The following is a 19,905-nucleotide window of genomic DNA, read 5'->3' on the forward strand; positions in this document are numbered from 1 at the left end:
TCACATGTAGAGAATTAAGTCATGAATATTTTATACTTGGAGATTATTATTATTTTATTGCATGACCTGGAAAAGTCTCTAATATCATCTTAGATACTTGATCGATATCATCACATCCAAAGGGTTATTCTACTAGATTTTGTATCATGTGGAGAAGGAATCAAGTCAACTCTTTTGCGGTGATTAACAAGCTTTCAGCCATTCCAACTCTTACAACTAATCTCCTTAGATCAAACGTTTATGTTTTGAGCCTTATCTCGAGCTTACTTACCCACTTGAACCTTAAGCATGCATGTGGAAACTATGTTGACTCAAAAACTAATCAAAATATTGGATCCTTGTCCATGTTCGCAAATGGATCGATTGTGACATGTCTATGAACTTTAATTCCGTATCGTTCTATTCCATTGCCTGTATCCCATATGTTGTAATTGCATATTCTCCTTTTCTTCTAGCAGAATCACTTCTTGTCCTTATATCACAATGACATCATTATTACCAACATATAAATGAAGGAAACTTTATTTATTTATTTATTTTTTAATTAAATGGAATTATAACTTCTTTCGATTCACTTCACTTATATAGAGTAGTGAAAATAAATCAAAAATAAGAAAACATATACGCATATTTGTTGAAAACATAATAGACAAAACTCGATAAATGCTTATTTCCTTCTCTCTCCGAGAGCTTTCCAAGCATTCTTGGGGTAGTTGACCATGCAACTCTCAAATTTTAATTATATTTTTTATTAATAATTTTTATTCATGTTTCACAAACCAATTTTACAGGTAAAAGTATATTTAAATTTATAAAGATACGATATGTAACATCCTTGAGTAGTCCCGCATCGAAAGTGGATAAGATTAAGATTGACTTATAAAGGTTTGATAAGTCTATTATTATTAACTTCAGCTTAAACATTTTGATCAGTGGTTTAGACCAAACAAAATTGATAGGCTAGTTAGCCCATTATGACTCGGATCGTGACACTGTAATTAAAGGATAAAGAATTTAAGTTTAAAAATATTTTTTTAGAAAAATTATAATTTTATTATTTTAAAAATATCACATTCGGAGGTCTATACAAGGAGTATACAAGGGAATTGAAGATTAAATTTAGATTAATTCAAATTAATTTATACAACTTAAATTTTCTCAGTATCCTTAGAGTACCCAACCATATTATCTTTTATTATTTTTTATTGGCTTTATAGATTATTCTCTTGATATTATATCAAGTTCTACACATCAACATGCTTACGGGAGAGTCACACGATGGCAACTAGGTTGACTCTCCGGTGTCTTGTTCTACCCATCGTGGCAGCCAAATTCCTCGCTCTTTCCATGCCAAATCCTTCCTCGAAAGCCAATAACCATCTTTAAATCCAATCTTATCTCGACGATAAAAGATCATATATGGTTTGACGAGAGAGTTAGTCAAACCATTCAATCTTGAATTCACCACCACGGTTCATCGTCATCCGAGATATCTCTGGCAGTCAAAGCTTTTGTCGCATATTGTAGCGACTCCGACGCGTGTCCCGATTCACCTTCGCCCTTTTGACTCGCCGATGGCCGGCACGCGTGCTGTCCTTTGGGTCCTACGTTGACTTCCCGCGATCTGTCGCCACCTGTGGCGTCAGCGAGGTCGCGCCGCCTGTGGCCACTTAAATATAAATAAATAAATAAATATATATATATATATATATATATATATATATATAATTTGCAAAAGAAATAATATGATAAAGTAATGTTTTGTTTTTCCATTCCAAGCAGTCACCTTTGTGAGTTGAAGTTGGAGTAGTCTTTGACTTGGTTTTTGGGTTACCTTCTCCCACATTTTTATTGTGTTCTTCCCTTAAAGAATAGTCTCTCAGTTGCTGTCATCGCATGCCTCGCTCTGACTTCCACTGAATTGAGTGGGAGAAGTAGGTAGGGATCGGGTTGTGTGGCAGCAACTGCACCCTTTTGAAGAACAACTTCATAGGATTACAATGAGTTGTGATCGGATAAATCATGGATTTCAATCAGATTAGGTACAGTAAGCAAGATTTGATTGAGACTGAGATGATGAGTAGAATCACTGAAAAAGGAAGAAAAAGAAGAAGAAGGAAGCATTACTGTGATGCATTCTCATCCACTCTTCTGCTGCTTCATCGGCTCCACAAGCTGCTCTAACGCTTTATATAAGTGGCAGGCACTACCACCCGATTACTATTGCCATCAAGCCCTGGAAGAACTTTAGTCTATCAAGCAGCAGGAGGAGATCATCCACCGAGATCCATGTCGGATCATCAGCTCCGACCAGGCAGTTCTGGAAGCTGGTGGAGCGCCGCAAGCCTCGCCACGCCCGTCCCCGAGGTGGCTGACCTCGGTGGGAGCTTCAGATGGACGACCGCCGCTGACATGGACGTGTTCGAGGCCCAGTTGATCTCGAACCCCCAAGTCTCGGCTCCGGCGACGGTGGGTTTCGGCCTCTCGTCCCCTTCCCTCGAGTGGAGCCAGCCTTTCTTGTAAGCATGTTCTTGATCGCCTCTAGGGTTATCAGAGGTCGGATCATGGAAGTGACGACGACGTTTTGTTGCGGTTGCAGCAGCAGCAGCAGCAATGGTGGGAGAGAGGACACCAGCTGGGGCTTCCATGGCTTGCTCCAAGAGGAGGTCATCTCACGGCCATGCGTTCAGCGACACTCCGGGATCGAGGATTCTACTTGGAGTCCATTGAAGACCATGAACCCAAGCTTCATGCATGACCACCGCCACCACCACGTCTTGAGCTCAAACGCGTCCTGCGAGCTACCTTCGTCGACGCTGTTACCAGGACTTCTCGAACCCGACAGCAGACTGCAAAGATCGTTTCACGACCATCGCGAACAGCTGCAGAGATCGGCATCCGCTCGATCGCCGCAGTTCTCCAACGAGACTTGCTTCTGGAATCCGTCCGCGGGCGACGGAAGTAATCTCATCGTCAAGGTGAGTGTGGAAGCCATCACGTCTTCTTCTACAAGTGCTCAGGGTGTACATGATGGGGCTAAACGAGCTCGTGTTGCTTGTATTTAGACGACTGCCGGAGTTATTAGGAGCTCGAGCTCAACCATGGAGAAGAGAAACGGCAGCGAGCCAGCACTCAAGAAGGCAAGGACAGAGACACCATCGCCATTGCCAACTTTTAAGGTCCTTGATTCTTCGCTTCTCTTTCTATATATGATCCTTAGGGAGAGCTAAACCTTAAGCTACTGTGCTTCCAGGTCAGGAAGGAGAAGCTAGGCGACAGAATCACTGCACTTCAACAACTGGTCTCGCCATTTGGAAAGGTGAAGCTTTCCTTTCATTTCTTGGAACACTGCTGTGTGGATCTCTGCCTTCAGAAACTTGAATGCATGCACTCCTGTTTACAGACCGATACTGCTTCGGTGCTGCAAGAGGCCATCGAATACATCAAGTTCCTCCACGATCAAGTCCGCGTAAGACTCTTCACCATCATCTTCCTCTAAAGCAGGCAGCCAATGATCATCATCATCTTCGTCTTAAAAGTGCATCATACATTTATGTGTGTGTTTCAGGTTCTGAGTGCGCCGTATCTGAAGAATGGCCATCAAATGCAGCAAGTGAAGGTAACCAAGAATTCTCTTTCGATTGCTTGCTTCATGTTTTCCTGATTGCAAGTGCTTTGGGTAATACATTTGGCAGAGCCTGGACTCATCGAAGGATTCTGGAGAACAGAATCAAGACCTCAGAAGCCGAGGGCTGTGCCTCGTTCCCATGTCGAGCACATTTGCTGTAGCTAACGAGATCCCTGCTGATCTCTGGACCCCTCCCTTCATAGGAACCTTTAGGTAGCAAAAGAGGGTCGTTGTAGAAGGAGTGGAAGAACAACTCCTCTACAGACACAGGTAGGGAAGGATAGACCGAAGGAAATTTAGTGCAGAGAGAGAGAGAGAGAGAGAGAGAGAGAGAGAGAGAGAGAGTAAAGAGGAAGGAAGAAGAATGGTGGTGACCCAGAGAGGGGAATGATGTAAGGCTGGATTAAAAGTACATTTGTTGTGTGTGAATTGATTGTAGAAGAGCTGCCATTACTTCTTCTTTCTTTCTTTCTTTCTTGTCCTAACAAATATTATTGAAAACAAGGAGTAATAAGAGCAAGTATTTGGCATTTCTATCACCTTCTGTCTCTCGATTGACATGATGAATCCAATCAAGTTTAGGATGATTGCAGGATGTTCATGAGGAATGTAGAAAGTAAACCTGGAAACAATGATGAGGTCAATCGAGAACTCAATTATAGGATGCGCATTTTGGTTCATCTGAAACTGATGATCTAATCACAGTGACTGACAAGTTTGTCTACACTTCATAGTATGAAGCTGCAATCATGATGGTAATATGATGCTGTTGCATTCTGAGGTATTTCTTTCTCCGCAGCAAGTTGATCTAAGGGAGTTCCAAGTGCTGTATGCAATTTAAAGGACTGGAAGCCTCATGTCACCACTGGCAACAACTCATTATTGTTCCTTATGAAGGTTGCCTTTAGAAGTGCATCAAAGGTTCATGTTATATATATAGTTCTTGCATTCTTTGTTCACCTCAATCATCACAGGCTCTCTCTCTCTCTGCTTTAGTCATGAATATGTCCAAAGACAGTCAAATTTTAATGACACAAACATAAAGATATAGATTTTGAAGGTTCGAATGTATTAGATTTTTTTGGGGCCCTCAAAAGCTATAATCATGCGACATTTAAAGAAACAGAGAATCTATTAAGATCACATGCCATCTAGCAAAGATATATATCTATTTTCTTGTGTTGCCAATCAGAGATGTGAAAATGGATTTTGATGGAAGTAGTGTATATAAATGTATGCTGATACACTACTCACCTTTGTTTTTAGCAAGAGTAAAGAACATCTTCCAAATAAGAGGATAGAGAAATAAACAAAAGGAAACTGAAGATGAAAGAGAATAAATCAGATTGTAATTTTGTGATTGCTTATTTTCTGTGAACAATAATGAACTTATCCAACAGGAATTCCCATCAATATCTTTTATATATGTCCAACCTAGCATATCACAATCTCTCTCTTGGAATACTGCTTAAAGCCAAGGAAGAAAAATCCTGCTGAGAGAGAGGATTTGAAGTACAAAAGCATCCTTGAGACACAATTGGCTTGAAAGGAACAGATTAGATAAGAGAGTAGAACTGCAACACAAGGCCATGGATTCTGCAACATGATCAACCCACTTCATGCTTATCCATACCAATATAAATAGGCAAAATGCATGAAGAACTCAGAACAAATGGTTGAATAATATAGATTTACAGAGAGAACCACAAAAAGGCTCTCTAATTGGGACCCCAACAGCTCAAGTACATCACCGTCCTCAGTGCCTCCTCGGATTGCTTGGCCTTCTCATCACCCCCCTGCCACCTTCCCCTCCCATCAATGGAGGAGGATGATGCCGCTCTCCTGGACTGAGACAGAGACCCCATGCCGCTCTTCGCCCGCTGTTGCAGAGATCGCAGGGCATAGTTCCACCGGCACAGTCCGGCCTGGTCCTTGAGCGCCTCCACGGCGCCTATGCTCGCTGCTGCAGCCGCCAAGGAAGCCCTGCCTGCACAACCCATGCTTTATTCTTCGCAGGAAGTCGAGTGCACAGAAGATTGTAGTGGTGGTAGACGTGTGTGTGTGTGTGTGTCTCAGCTAGATGCCGAAGTAGGAAGGGACGAGTAGCCAATATATGGACGATGATGATGAGAAGAGAAGGCATGGGAAGAAAGGAAAACTAGGGGTGAGCTGCTGCTGGTTTTGAGCTTCCCACTGCCATCTTCCCCGATACCAGGGGCTATATTGTTTCTTTATGCTTGCTGATCCGCTTATGACTCGATGGTGCAAATCTAATACCAATCGTGGCGATGTATTTGCCATATAAAGCTTGTCACTCAAAGAATAATTAAAATACTACTAATAATGAAAACATAAACTCAAATAAATTAGCAGGTCGATGTGGGCCGGACAAGAGACTTGGGCTCAACATCTAATTTGGGCCCATAAGGCCCAAATCAATCCTGCACGCCAATTACTGGCCCAAAAAACGCAAATGAGGTCCAATACAGTTCAGGTGAGCATTCTGCTGGCAAGCGGAGGGTGAAGTGCCTTCGAAAATAAATAAATCCTCGCAAAATCGTTCGGATTGACGAGCCTTAGAGTCAACAACGGTGACCAGACCCCGAGAGCTAGACGTGCAACAAGCATGTAGACCGAGATCAAAAAAAGATTTTTTTTTTGACTCATCCCACCGACCTTGACTTAATTCTCCCTCTTAGTAATTATGCTAAAAATGAGTTTTTTATCTAATCATGAGGAAAACTGTAACACGTCAATTAATCTTATATCGAAAGAGTTCACTTATAAAAGTGTGATGGGTATACTATTCTCAATTTTAGTTTAAGTATTTTGGTCCGTTGCTTAGGTATTTTGTGCGGAGCTCAAATAGGAAATAACTATTCATGAATGAAACCAGAGGACTCGTTACAATATGAAATCACTATTGGGCTATGCCTCACATGCACCATATTAAAATTTAATTTAAGCTATGTTGGACCTTAACAAGAACATCAAGCTGTTAAGTAAAAAAAATTATAATAATCTAATTAGTCCCACATCGAAAATGGATAAAACTAAGATTAACTCATAAGGATATAATAAATATATTATTATAAATTTTAGTTTAAATATCTTGGTCAGTTGTTTGGGCCAAATAAAGTTGACTTAGCCCATCAAACCTGAGTTATGACAACCCAGGTGTTGATCATCCTTATAGAGACCATTAAGGTATCATCATAATTTGGGTTGAGATATTCTACCTCTTTTTAAAGGTTGCTTTCGGATTGCTCTCCATCATTGAGCACTTTTAAATGGTAATTTAATGATAAGCCTTAAGAGTCGAAGATCTATCTCACCCACCCCTTTAGATAGGTTTACCAATGATGACATTAATCTCTTCATTGGCCACCAACGATGACATCAATATCACTAAAAAAACTTTAGTCTAGTTATATTTATGGGGACTCGGGTTGTTCATAGTCGAGATTGATTGTGGTCGCTCTTGCTTTGATCTCTTGCATGAATTCTCACTTGTTCGAAACTATTACCTTGATAATAATATATTAATTAATCATTTAAAGTATTTTAGGTATAATTACTAGTGGTCTTTCTATCAGCAATTAAAAAAGATGAGAGCCTAAGCCTTATCATGAAGTTTTGTATTATGAGTGATGAATAAGCGAATCTCATTAGTGAACCGAGCAATAAAGCTTACAAGTTTTTTCTTCCTCCTGCCTAAGTCCAACGAGTGTTATCGTTGAGGGTCGAGGGCATGCATTCTCGAGGAGTAAAGTTTGAACTGCCTTACTAGTTAGGTGAAAGAGTAAATGAAAAGCTACTTCAAGCGAGTGCAACATTCTCGTATTGGGTCTCTAAACGTGGTAAAAAAAATATAACATGTTAGGGTGTCAGATGTATCATATATCAACATCTAAGCATGAAAAGCTATAATGTGCTCCATTGAATTGACATACCATCAAACGCCTCTCACGATAGGAGATGAAAGCTCGTTGGAATCGATTGCTTCTTTGTGTTTTTGATAAACGACGACTGACACGAGAAGAGTCAACTAGCGTTTTGATTTGATTGGTGGAGCTTTCGTAGTATCTCCTTCAAATGGTAATTCATTTATCATAGTTGTATTTAGACGGAGTCCTCCATCAAGTCAACTAATTGAGCCTCGGATTCAAATAAATTAAATTAAAGATGGTGCGATCTATCAAATTACACAATCAAATATCAAAATGCCCCTTAGCCGGTAGTTTGATAGGTCTCGTATCAGCACTATATCGAGTTAAGGTATCTGCGCTAGTGGGAGCCCTGACTTATTAAATGAGATTTAAATGAGATGGTTCGACGCTTCTTGGATGTAGCTGTCAACTGTGACTGCAAATCTTTTATTCTGTATACTATGCGTTGGTATATGCAGCACAGCCAAAGCTCGTGCTCAGTATAATACACTGCATGAAAACAATCTTTGTTGGAAGAAGATGCCAAGATTATGCATCATGTAGGCATGAAACAAGAGATGAAGGTGCATCAGCAGCATACGTTTGTAGTTCGTAATCATATATCTTCTTATTACCACCATCCCGACTGACCTAACCTTGTATCCACGTACATCTCGAAACAGTAATATATGTTCCATTCATAGCCTCTCCAACACTCGTACCCACAACTCTTCACTCAATGCTTGCATCGTATTCTCTCATATGCATCCTTGAAATAAAGAACAAAAAAGAATACACATGTATCATAGAATACACTTTTATGGGGACTGAAAGAGATGGGGATTAAAAGGGACAAGCTACAAACATTGCATTCAGATCCATTTGCAGCCCTCGATTCACATGTGCTTCAACATTGCAAACTCAAACAAATAGATGTTTCCGAGGAGAAACCAATGGCCACAAATCCATCAGACACGATATAGTTCCCCACTCTTCATCAGCTCCCTACTTAAGAAACAATGGTCTGTGCCACTGGTTTTCCTAAGCTGAAACCACTGGCTTTGAGGGATTAGCCCCACACTCACTTTCAATCACCTTCCCCACTCGATGTCCTTCGATATTCTATAAAGAGCTTCCAAGCTAGAAATCCTTCTCTTAAGCAAGATAACCTTCTGCTTCTTCTCTCTGCACCATCTGAAAACATGAGGCTGGTAAGCAAGGTTTGCTTAGCTTCTGTTCTTGGGGCTGTTCTTGACCTCAAAGATGAGGTGACCAGACCAAACTCAGCTCTCAAGTGGAAATTCTCTGCCACTGGATCAGTAGCTCAAGTGCGACTGCACCCATGCAGCAATGGCTGTTCCACAAGACAGTGCAGGCCACACAACACAGTGGCTTCCGAGGAGTCACTGAGGATGGTCTTCTACTTGAGTTGCTGGGGACCTAACTGAAGCATAAACAAAGGCAGTGTGCAGTTCAGTTGAAAGGAAGTGAAACAAATGGGCTTAAGAAACCTGAGGTGTATAGAACACTGAATGAATCATGAGAGTCACCTCCTTTGTTGCAGTAGGAAGGACAGCATGATGATTCAGTGAGGATGTCGTATAACCCTCCCATGTGTATTCCTTTCAGTATGATATATAGGAAGCAAATGTTCTTTGTTCATTTAGATGATATCTCCTATGGCTTTCCATGGGTTGAGAAGTAGTCATCAGTTCTATGGCTTTCTTCCAACATGAGGGCTGTGATTGCAATATGGGGCTTGCATTGCATGTCTCTGACTTGTTAGACGAAACCGAAAGCGTTTAAGAATGCTCTGTAGATATCCACATATGATGGTTGAACCATCGGCCTCAACATATAACATGATTATCTTCTGCAACAAGTCCTGTGTTCTCTTCACGGAAGAACTGATCGTAAATGAGGCCTTTGATTGTTTCAGGCAGAGAGAATTGGAGGCAAGAGAGGTTCTTTATTTTATTTTATTTTTTTAATCCTGAAAATTGCATCTAAATCTTATAAATTATTTCTACAAACTAGTAGAATTGATCGTGATTTACAATTTTCTCTAATACGATCTTTCGCTCTAATATCATCTTAATTGGTTTATCATTCTTGTTCCATCTGAAAATTTTAATTTGTTGTGAATGTGATGATCCTCCATAGAAAGAAAAAATGAATCATCATTATCTAAGTCATTAGAAAAAAAAAAGTGTATATATATATATATATATATATATATATATATATATATATATATATATATATATATATATATATATATATATATATATCAGTTAAGCTTCATCAACCATTGTTGAAACACACAAAAAAAGCATCAAAGGACAGACATATATATCTGTGAACACACGAAAAATCTAAGGACTGTAGAAACTATGGACAAGGTTCGATCAGAGTGCCTCAAGCATCACAAGTTTTTGTACATCGAATAAAAAGTAGTGTCAGAAGAGGGACTCATTGAGTCCACTATTTGCCAAAGCATCAGATTACATATCTTAATCTTAAAATGCAGATTCATGTGAAGAAGATCTACGTATCTGATATAAGATATCAGCAGCATGGGTATTTCATATAATTTATGCAGCTACATAAATTATATTGCAAGCATCAGCATGAAGCTTCTCCATGGAGCTGTCTTATTACTTTTAGCTAGCTTTAGCATATCTTAATCTTAAAGTCGCTCGATATCTGATTTTAGCATTTGGTAAATGTATACTGCATGATTTCATCAACATCCAAGTTGATGAAATCACAAAAAATAGAACCAACAACATCCAAGTTGCAATTAGTAACAAAAGATTTCTGCATGATTTCATCGAGATCAGAAAGCTAACAGTGTTTTTTTTTTTTTTTGCACTAGAAAGCTAACAGCGTAAAACGATCATATATTGAGAAGGGAATCTATACACGTGAAATAGCATGTCCCATCTCAAGGGAGTTTGGTTGTCAGATTTTTTTTCCCGCTATCTTCCATTGGTTATTACCTGCCAAAAAAAATGAAAAATCCAGTTACACAGAACAGAAGGCAAAAGAAAATCCTACAATACTCAAACTTGTTGGTCCTTTCTTCCATGTTCACAATAAGATGTAACAAGTGAACCAAAACACGGGCAAAGGTCAATTAGCTCAACTGGTTAGATATAGATAGGACAACTTCTGCACATGCAAATATGAATGCAGCATGCATATATCATGGAGCAGATAGATAATGTATCAGTGGTCTTAACAAACTTAGCTACAACATTAGGTATGTCAAAAAGGGGATCTGTTTACATGTAAGCCGAATCACATAAAATCTATATTTTTTACAATTTTTTTCTAAATTTTGGCCTTCTTCATGTTTTAATTGTTTTTTATGATGTGGTAAATTTATCCTTTGGCACTGCAGCTCTCCACTATCCCTTTCGATAGGATTTCTAACATAGCAACAGAACAAGGAAAAAAAAAGGCAGTCCTATTCAGGAAACTCCCACCAATCTGGAGTCTTAAGCTATGAAGCACCGACACGCCAATTTGATGGGTCTGTGTCGAGCATCGATAAGTCTCTGACACGACTGGACATGTCCGACACATGTTACTTTGGACACGGTGTATCCGTGTTGGACCCATGCCTTTCCTTAACACTCCGCAGCTCGCATGTGATGCTGAGTTGTGTGGACGACGGCCTTCTCCGCAACATCACTGACTACTGCTGCCGCAACTTCACTCCCTTCCTCAATTTCCACGACCACACCCACTACCCACCACCGCCAAATCCGCAAGCTTCCCTTCGTCGACCGACATCGACTCCATCTGCTTGAATGACCTCGGCAATGACTACAGTATCGTCATCGACATATCTAGATGCGGCAATATCATCACCCACCTTGCACGGCCATGCCCTCAGCGTTTCTCCACGACGTCCACTCGCAACAACACAAAGGGTGCCCCTGTCGCCAGGTCATAGCACATGTCCTCGTCGTGTATCCCAATTTTTTTAAAAGTGACGTATTGCCGTATCCATATCATGTCATATCCGCATATCGTGTCCGTGCTTCTTAGGTCTTAAGACAAGAAAAATGAAGTCTTCTGAAAATTTTCAGAAGTAGTGTCTTTCACCAGTTTACTGTTTCACTTGTCATATGTTACTTACAATTACGTAAGAAAATGGAAACATAAGCTGATTGCAATTAAATTTAAATTAGAAAGGCTGTGATCATAATTGGATTGGTTTCATAAATGGTTGTGTAAAAAAGAAGATAATGAAGCAATGAAGGTTCACAGTTTGTAATATTGCAGTGAAGCAAAATAATTGAGAAATCTGTAGATACCTGTAATGTGTGAGTTTCACTTCACATATATGGGACACTGCAGTATTCTCTTTATTCCTAACAGAGAGAAGTTTCTTTGAATTGTGACAACTCCAGTCTTTTGTGGTCTTGATTTATTGAGCTGACTTAAAGGCTTCCTGGGTGCGGCAGGACCTAAAGCCTGAAAAGCATAATCAATGGTTACAGGTATGAATTACAATAAACAAGGAATGATCAATAAGAAAATGCACCTTATATTCACTAACCTTGGATTCTGAATCTTGGCAGACCAATTTAGCATCACCTGCTTTATTTTGATGGTGCACACGTTGAGTTACATCCTTAATTCGTGTTTCATGTGCCCTTATGACAGTTCCTGATGCCTTCTTCTTTTCCTTGCACATTCCATTTTTCTGTATTTTAGTAGTGTTGACATTCTGGACTATGCTTCCAGGGCTGCAAGAGGAACCTGCACTCGATTTTCCTGCAGAAGAATTGTAATTCTGTGAAATTCCACCCCTTGTAATCTCTCTTGTGGCGTATTTTGCAGTCCTGCAGCCTCTCATACCTGAAATGTGAGCCACACTAGAAACTTTGCCAGCAACCTGAGAAGTTACTCTCTTCACATCACAAGTCTTCCTGGGACCTCGAAAGCTTGAATTTGGCCTCAAATTTTGGTACTTGGACATGACACAGCTCGACAAGCTTGTTTCAGTTGCAGCATTGGCCTGGAGAACACTTGAGTTATGTAACGGTTTCCTGGAAGATGAACTTTCTGTGATCGTGCTCGTTGAGCTATTCCGAGTAGTAGCCTTCTTCTTTACTGTATCCAAACTTTTCCCACCCATTAACTTCCTGAGAAACATGCATTGATCATCAAAGAGACCAAAAGGGTAACAACTATTCAGAAACATATTGATCATGCCAAAAATCAATGATACCTAACAGGATGTTGTTTAGCAGTTAAAGAACCATTCACATTTCCTAACCATTTCCAGCTCTCGTAATGCTTGCCTCTAGATCGTGAGACAGACTCAGGAATCTTCGGAGAGTAGCATCGAGAAATCAGCAAAATATCTTGATATTTGCCAACGTTTTTTGAAGGACTTCTTGAGTTGTTGAGAAGACATTTGATGGATCCTGAAATAAATGCATTGTCAACTTAATAGGCCAATCAATATGAGCACCAGCAATATCCTTAGTTGATCATGGAAGCTTACGGATGTGATACCCGGAACCAAGCATCGTCACTGCCAACAAACGCCGAAGAGGAATTTAGATTACTCTTAAAATTGGCTTAAAACCACTATTTCCTAATGCTCACATGTCATTGTCCATGGATTGAGCTTCAATCGTTAGGTCTGCCCATGATGGGGCTTCAATTTCTTCCTGTAAAGTAAATGACCACCAAGAAAGCTTTGATCAGAGACATATGAGCAGGAAATGATCTTTATAGCATATGAAAGATTGAGATGCAATACGATCAAATCAAGAACCCTTGTTTCTCCATGGAAAATCTAATCGATGATAACCCAATCCAAACGACCCATCGTAGACAACTCCATGTTTCGGAATCAAGAAATCACCCAAGAACATTAGAAAGCGATCACCGAATAAAATGACCTAACGGAATCAAAAGGAACTCAAGACTTCATGCTCAACAGGGTATAACGCATTGATACTTGGAAATATCTACGACGGAGCTCGAGATCGAGGATCGAACGATGATTCGTACCAGAAAAGCCCAGTGATCGTTGCCGTCGAAGCCCTTTCCTTGGATCACCTTGCGACTAACCTGAGAGGGTTTCCCCTTTTCCTTCTGCAACCCCATCTCTCTCTTCCTCCTCCTCCTCCTCCTCTTCGGCCGGAATCCTTACCGTTGTAATTGGGAAGCGATACGAGTCCAACAAGAGCCTAAAGCCCAGCAACTGCAGCGTGCATGTCTGGTTTCGTGGGACATCTCGTTAACGGTTCAGATTAGAAGTTCATGACATCCAAGGGCTACACGAGACGGACATATATATATATATACATATATATATATATATAAAGAAATAATATCATGCCAGCAATATTTTAAATTATTCTAAGATAAAAAAAAATAAAAAAAGAAATAGAATAATAATTAATAAGTATGTCTGAGCCCGGGTTCGAACCGGGGACCTCTAGTGTGTGAGACTAGCGTGATAACCAACTACACCACCCAGACGACGGATCCAACCGCAGCGGACCTATTATATAAATGCGGTTTCGTATGACATCTTGTTAACGGTTCGGATTAGAAGTTCATGACATTTCGTAGGACATCTCGTTTAAATTATCCTAAGATAAAAAGAAATAGAATAATAATCAATAAGATATGTCTGAGCCCGGGTTCGAACCGGGGACCTCTAGTGTGTGAGACTAGCGTGATAACCAACTACACCACCCAGACGACGTTGTTAGTGTTATTGGAACATAATATCTAATAATAATAATATTATATAAAATTGTAGGACAAAATAATATGCGCCGTTGCCGGGGATCGAACCCGGGTCACCCGCGTGACAGGCGGGAATACTCACCACTATACTACAACGACCTTGTTGCTTATTGTTGAAATATTTACCCTTTTATTGCTTTGTATCCACTGACTTGCATTTGCAGTTTAGGTGAATGTTTGCTATTTGAGTCTCGATCGGAAGAAGAAAATGCAAGTATAATCTATGAGGTCCACATTAGCCAGTGGCCCGCATAGTTGAGGTGGCGAGGACTCTTCGGACGCCACCTGATAAAGGCCACACTGACCATCCTTAGATGCGAGAAATTGTCTCAAATCTTATGGTTTTTGTCCTTTAGATATGGACCTTAAAAGACAGTTTTGGAAGAGGACTCACCCTTCGCCTCCTAATTAGGCCTCAGTTTTCTAACTCTCGTGAGTAAATATGATAGGGAGAAACGTAAAACCACAATCACTACCACACCGATGAGTACACACTAAGACGATTCCCTTTTTGTAGTTAGCTAGCTAATCTTCCTCTTGTCGGTAGGAGACAAGCGAGCGACAACTGGCCATGTAAAAATTTCTTGAATCTATGACATCCTCAATCAACTATTTAAGGAATAAAGAGTGTCATTTGAGGTATGCAGCATGTGTGCTCTCGATTTAGTTCATAATAACTACACGTTATTATTTATACGTGATGATGAATCTTGAGACAAGACTACTCGAGAAAAAAGCTTTATTTTAGTTCATAGACTAATCAACATCACCATCAGTAGCAACCTTCAAGTCGCAATCAGAAAGCTATTGGCATTAGTTTACTGAAAGTTCAGATCCACTGTGAACAACCAAATAAAAACTGAAGCACAAATTTAAGCTGTATAAAAAGTATTTCTTACAGATCGAGACTCCATTGGCAAATCTCAGCTTTAAGGTAACAAAAGCATTTTGTTTTCGATCACTCGTTCAATGACAAAATATTTCTTCACTATAATTCAGCTCAGAGAGGCATGACGAACCAAAAATATCTAACAGATCTCAGCTTTCAAGTGGCAGTCCTGAACAAGACAACAAGAGTTAGGAATCACGTTAAGATAACAGAAGCTCATTCATCATCCTACACAGAACACTATTATGACTAAGAAGAAAAGGGATGCCAGATGCAAGTGTGTATCTGTGCGCATATCTTCTCACCGTGAGACAAGGTTATCAGCCCAAGAAAATTTTGACCAACCTCAGAAAGAATACTCCTTGAGATCTGCTTTTGAATCGCCAACTTCCAAATCAGCTAGACATTCTTCTGCAGTCAACGGAGGGAGCTGCCTCGTCTTCCGCTTCAAGTTATGCTTGTGCCACTCTGATTTGAAGTGCTCCCTGTATTGTTTAGCATCTCCCACAACAGCATCACAGGTGGTACATCTGTTCTGCTTAACCTGATCTTCGCTGCTGCTATTTTCAGCAGAAATGCCATGTCGGTGCAATTTCTCACCAAGTTGGGCAACTGAATCCGACTCCTTGGTGGAGCTTGGCGCAAATTCTTCCATAAGCTCGTACTCGTCGACGTGAGCATCCCCCTCCGCATGCACTGAAACAGCAAGTATTTCCAGCCTCCCTTGCAAGTTCCTCATGACAGCATCACAGTCACGAAAAAGTCCTGGTTCCATCTCACAGACCTGCGCAATTATCATTTTCCAAGTAGACGGGTAAACACAAAAATGATAGAGAAGCAACTTCAGCAAATTATTACGGTTTCAAGCTACCATGAAGGAACAAAAATAAAGATACTATAAGCAACCAACATCCCAGATCACAGTGTACGTCAGTTATTGCCATTAAATTTGGTACCAATTTTATCAACAAAGAAAAATAATGCCAGCCAGAGTAACCATGCATGCTTTTCATAAAGGTGTTTTCATTATAGAAACTAACATGTGCATGATGAAGTGGATAAAAACAAAATCATCACGGAAGCAGCATTGCCAGACAAATAGGATTGTCAACTGTATGTGAAAAATTCTGACTCATTTCTATCATGATATCAAGAATCAACTTTCAACGGATGTTTCGTATCTTGATTAACTTCAGCACTACAATTTTCCATTAATGAGTAAACATCTACAAAACCACACAACCACACAGTCCACTATAAAGAAATTTAGGGCACATGAGCTAAGTGGAAAAAGAAACTATAAGCCTAACCATGGGCTTGCATTTTTAAATTCCTAGACTTACAACAGATGGGTGACTTCCAGACTCATCCTTCGAGGTAACAGTAGCATTCCAAACATTGAGTTTTTCCATGAGAGTTGGGATATTTTTCTCTGGTACAATAAGTCGTAATCGCATAGGAGATCTCCTTATAGGGAAATGCTTTTGAAGCTCCCGTATAACTTCTAGTGCCTGCAACAGAAAAAAAAAAAAAAAAGGAAAAAAAATAAATCTGCTACTATGTCAAAAATGCAATCCTAACCTTTATTAAACTACCAGCTACCACATCAACTATCATTGAACCTCTCTTTATTCCATAATTTAGAAAAATCAGTGATTTCTTTTGCTGATCTATCATATCTGAGACAGTAAAGAACTGATATGACCATCACACATTTAACATGTCCATATGTTACACTCAAAAAAAAAAGAGGAAAAATGAAATGAGGACAACATGGAACAAATAATTTTCATCCAATTTTCTAGGTGACACGACACATCTTAACCTCTTATTTCCTAGAACAGATTATATCTTTCTCACTGTAACAATTCTCAATCATGTTAAAAGCTCAAGAAGTTCTTCATTTGAGCCATTGTCAAATAGGTAGACAAAAGTTAACATACTCTCAAGGGATTAGTATATTTGTTTGGCTAAGAAATAAAATCCTCTTTGCAATGATGTGCCATTAGAAGAAAATTTTCACTTTGGGACAACAATGTCAGATCAAATAATAACTGCAATAAATATTTTACAAAAGCATAAGATTTATCCTCTTCTGTTAAATATCACAAAACAGAAAGGTAGTAAAACACATTTATCCAGCAGAAACTCTCATCACATTTGCAAGAAAAAGCTTGTTTCCCAGAAGACTAAATAATTAGGACCATTATGATGCTTTTTTTCTCTTGTATAAAGTAAACTACCTGTTTCTTTGAACTTTTATTAGGATCCACCGCAAAATGTATTTCATGCATTAATCGTTCAATCATGCTGATTGTATAAGGACGTTGAGTTTCTGAATTGATTGTTTTCTGCATCACGATGGTTGCAATATCACGGAATTGACTTGATAACTGAGACTCTCTCTCCTTCCCAGCAACTTGGAGCTCTCCTTTGTCCAAAATCTAACAGCAGATCACAATGCCAGAGAATTTCCAATATTAAGAAAAATAGAATTTATATTCCTCGTGATATCATAAAAAGAATGCATAGCTAATTATCATGCATACAAACGATATGGAATTGAAAAGTTTCATCATACATTCAAAGACAAAAATGAAGTAAGAAAATTAGAGGAGTCAAGTTGTGTAGAAAAATAGGTCTGCAGATAGGGAAAAGAAAATTATCATCATCTAAAGAAATCCCCTGAGTATGCATTAGGATTATCAAAGATATATACTAATAATTAGATAATCAAACTGGAACTTGCAATTCTGACATAAAAATTAAGATAATACAAGGTTGGATTATCTTGTACACACCAATAGACAGTATACAACAGGTCCAAGCTGTAAATCCCTTGCATTAAATTCATTGGTTATGATGTTAGATCAGAAAAGAAATAGTTTGAAATATTGCATACAAAAATCTCGCAATGTGGTTCATCCTATAGTAGTGGCTTTCGATGAGCTTACAGTAAAGGCAAATGTTATGTTTCACAATATAGACAGAGAGAGGCAAAACAGAAAGATATTAAGACATAATCATCCACATCCTTTTCCATTCATTCTGCCTATATAATCTAATCCAATATCAAGAAGACTAATAGAAAACCCAGATAACATGCTGATACCAACTTAATGTATAAAACTCATGTCAATTTCCTAGAGAAAGCAAGATTAACTAACAGATGGAACGAGCCAATCGAACAAACAGATTTATGATGTCATTAGATTGTATTTGAATGTCAAACATTCATTTATGCCTATCTTTAAATGCGAAACAAAAAGCTAATTGTTTTTCTCTTTACAATAAGGAAAACTGACCACCAAAGATAGTAGAGCCTCTACTAGAAAACATTTCCTAAATCTGAATAAAAAAAGAAAAAAAATCATCTCAACTAGTATAGCTTCCAAGCATACCTCCAAGCATATTTTTGATTGATCATCGGTGCCGAACGCCGCAATCAAATCCTTCGATTTCGCAAGGATTCCTTTTGAGACATTCGAATAAATAGTCTGCGACTGCAGCACTTCATCCAAATCCTTCTCCCTGCATCAAGCACCAAACGAGACATGATCCAAGTGCTAATACTCCTTCAATAGACAGTGAAGGAAACAACTATTGGCGTTGGGAAAGCAAAAGTCACAAAAGAAACGACACTGATCGGGACATCTCGAGCAAGCCCATGTAGAGAATGTCAAGGAAGAGTCTCATAACCATAGACATAAGATCTAGGATTAATTAAAACCATTCTACGAGACGATTCATGAATCCTGAATCCGGAAAGCACCACGAAACCCTATAAGACAGCGTGTGAGTGGTGCTGAATTAGGGCTTTTAACCCAACTGGAAGAAATTGGGAGTGGGGAATTATTTAGGAAAGGGGGGGATTTTTCAGGGGGAGGTTAGGTTGCTTACACTCCGGATCGCCAGGAGAGGACCTTGTTCTTGTAGCAGGCGATCTCGAACCGGACGCCGTGCTTCTTGAGGCGGACGATCGCGACGTTCGTTAGCCGCTTCTGCCCGATAGGCTGCACCAAGCTCTTCGACATCGTCGTCGCCGCTTCCTCTGTATTCCTCTCCCTCCCGCTTCCTGTGGCTTCGATAAGTCCTCGACGAGGAAGGCCGACAAGGGGGGAGATGGACGACGAGCGTGGAGGCCGTCACTCTTTGAGATGCGCGCAAGGGTTTCATCGGCGCTTTAAATCCCGTGCATAGACCGCCACGTTTTGAGATGCGTGGATAGATTCACGCGTGCCTGGAACAGGTTCGGGCCAGCGACAAGCGTATTGTCAACAAGGGTATTATCAACAAGGTTATGGGGAATAGAACACTCATCCTATGTCATTACTCATTCTCGCCTACTCATATATATATATATATATAATATTTACTAATTATATATATATATATATGAGATTTGAAGTTAATATATATTATTATTAAAAATTTAAAAAATTATTATATAGTATCGATAATAGTTTTATTTTTTAATATTGGATGGATTAATTATGAGAATATAGAGAACTCACGGATACCCTTCTCTTGTGTCATCAAAGAATGTATATGATAACATATTTGTATTTCTAATATATATTTAGAGAAAGGGACTTGAAATATGTAATTATAAAATATTTTGAGTGTTTGATAAATAATAGATAAAAATTACATCTCAAATATTCATTAAC

At 39.3% G+C, this 19,905-nt stretch overlaps 3 protein-coding genes and 3 non-coding genes across 9 annotated transcripts; 1 reads left to right on the plus strand and 5 right to left on the minus strand.

The window, feature by feature from the left end:
- Positions 1–2,244: 2,244 nt before the first annotated feature.
- Positions 2,245–4,167, plus strand: LOC103971810 (transcription factor bHLH103-like). Of its 2 annotated transcripts, none has more exons than XM_009385938.3 (7): positions 2,245–2,519; positions 2,600–2,978; positions 3,066–3,179; positions 3,254–3,319; positions 3,404–3,469; positions 3,569–3,619; positions 3,696–4,167. In XM_009385938.3, exons 1-7 carry the CDS (start codon positions 2,290–2,292, stop codon positions 3,843–3,845), a joined length of 1,056 nt encoding a protein of 351 aa, XP_009384213.2. In that variant the 5' UTR covers positions 2,245–2,289; the 3' UTR covers positions 3,846–4,167. The 2 variants fall into 2 exon arrangements, with proteins under 2 accessions (XP_009384213.2, XP_018676023.2); XM_018820478.2 differs by having other exon boundaries at positions 2,603–2,978; positions 3,696–4,085.
- Positions 4,168–10,399: 6,232 nt separating this feature from the next.
- Positions 10,400–13,737, minus strand: LOC103971812 (extracellular glycosidase CRH11). The gene is made up of 8 exons (XM_009385941.3): positions 13,600–13,737; positions 13,189–13,253; positions 13,085–13,114; positions 12,806–13,004; positions 12,433–12,719; positions 12,131–12,348; positions 11,886–12,045; positions 10,400–10,559 (listed from the first exon to the last, which is right to left on the minus strand). The coding sequence occupies exons 2-7, from the start codon at positions 13,193–13,195 to the stop codon at positions 11,902–11,904; spliced, it is 885 nt and encodes a 294-aa protein (XP_009384216.2). The 5' UTR covers positions 13,196–13,253; positions 13,600–13,737; the 3' UTR covers positions 10,400–10,559; positions 11,886–11,901.
- A 262-nt stretch (positions 13,738–13,999) lies between these two features.
- TRNAV-CAC (transfer RNA valine (anticodon CAC)) lies at positions 14,000–14,073 on the minus strand. Its single transcript has one exon. It is a non-coding gene; the product is annotated as a tRNA-Val (tRNA).
- A 151-nt stretch (positions 14,074–14,224) lies between these two features.
- On the minus strand, positions 14,225–14,298 carry TRNAV-CAC (transfer RNA valine (anticodon CAC)). Its single transcript has one exon. It is a non-coding gene; the product is annotated as a tRNA-Val (tRNA).
- Positions 14,299–14,373: 75 nt separating this feature from the next.
- On the minus strand, positions 14,374–14,445 carry TRNAD-GUC (transfer RNA aspartic acid (anticodon GUC)). Its single transcript has one exon. It is a non-coding gene; the product is annotated as a tRNA-Asp (tRNA).
- Positions 14,446–15,199: 754 nt separating this feature from the next.
- Positions 15,200–19,398, minus strand: LOC135626645 (uncharacterized). Of its 3 annotated transcripts, none has more exons than XM_065132095.1 (6): positions 19,136–19,398; positions 18,637–18,766; positions 17,479–17,679; positions 16,579–16,746; positions 15,581–16,019; positions 15,200–15,404 (listed from the first exon to the last, which is right to left on the minus strand). In XM_065132095.1, the coding sequence occupies exons 1-5, from the start codon at positions 19,267–19,269 to the stop codon at positions 15,582–15,584; spliced, it is 1,071 nt and encodes a 356-aa protein (XP_064988167.1). In that variant the 5' UTR covers positions 19,270–19,398; the 3' UTR covers positions 15,200–15,404; position 15,581. The 3 variants fall into 3 exon arrangements, with proteins under 3 accessions (XP_064988167.1, XP_064988166.1, XP_064988165.1); XM_065132094.1 differs by having other exon boundaries at positions 15,541–16,019; XM_065132093.1 differs by lacking the exon at positions 15,200–15,404 and having other exon boundaries at positions 15,412–16,019.
- Positions 19,399–19,905: the final 507 nt, after the last annotated feature.

Source organism: Musa acuminata, chromosome BXJ2-11, assembly GCF_036884655.1.
Source record: "Musa acuminata AAA Group cultivar baxijiao chromosome BXJ2-11, Cavendish_Baxijiao_AAA, whole genome shotgun sequence".
In the NCBI taxonomy this organism is placed as follows: domain Eukaryota; kingdom Viridiplantae; phylum Streptophyta; class Magnoliopsida; order Zingiberales; family Musaceae; genus Musa; species Musa acuminata.

Bases quoted from the DNA above. Each gene is read 5' to 3' on its own strand.
- LOC103971810 (XM_009385938.3), top strand. From the start codon at position 2,290: ATGTCGGATCATCAGCTCCGACCAGGCAGTTCTGGAAGCTGGTGGAGC. The intron at 3,470-3,568 runs GTAAGACTCTTC...TGTGTGTTTCAG, and splicing joins TCCTCCACGATCAAGTCCGC to GTTCTGAGTGCGCCGTATCT. The intron at 3,620-3,695 runs GTAACCAAGAAT...TACATTTGGCAG, and splicing joins ATCAAATGCAGCAAGTGAAG to AGCCTGGACTCATCGAAGGA.
- LOC103971812 (XM_009385941.3), bottom strand. The intron at 12,720-12,805 runs GTATCATTGATT...CATGTTTCTCAG, and splicing joins GCTAAACAACATCCTGTTAG to GAAGTTAATGGGTGGGAAAA. The intron at 12,046-12,130 runs GTTAGTGAATAT...TATGCTTTTCAG, and splicing joins GCCAAGATTCAGAATCCAAG to GCTTTAGGTCCTGCCGCACC.
- LOC135626645 (XM_065132095.1), bottom strand. From the start codon at position 19,269: ATGTCGAAGAGCTTGGTGCAGCCTATCGGGCAGAAGCGGCTAACGAAC. The intron at 18,767-19,135 runs GTAAGCAACCTA...TGCTTGATGCAG, and splicing joins CTCTCCTGGCGATCCGGAGT to GGAGAAGGATTTGGATGAAG. The intron at 17,680-18,636 runs GTATGCTTGGAA...ATCTGCTGTTAG, and splicing joins AATCAAAAATATGCTTGGAG to ATTTTGGACAAAGGAGAGCT.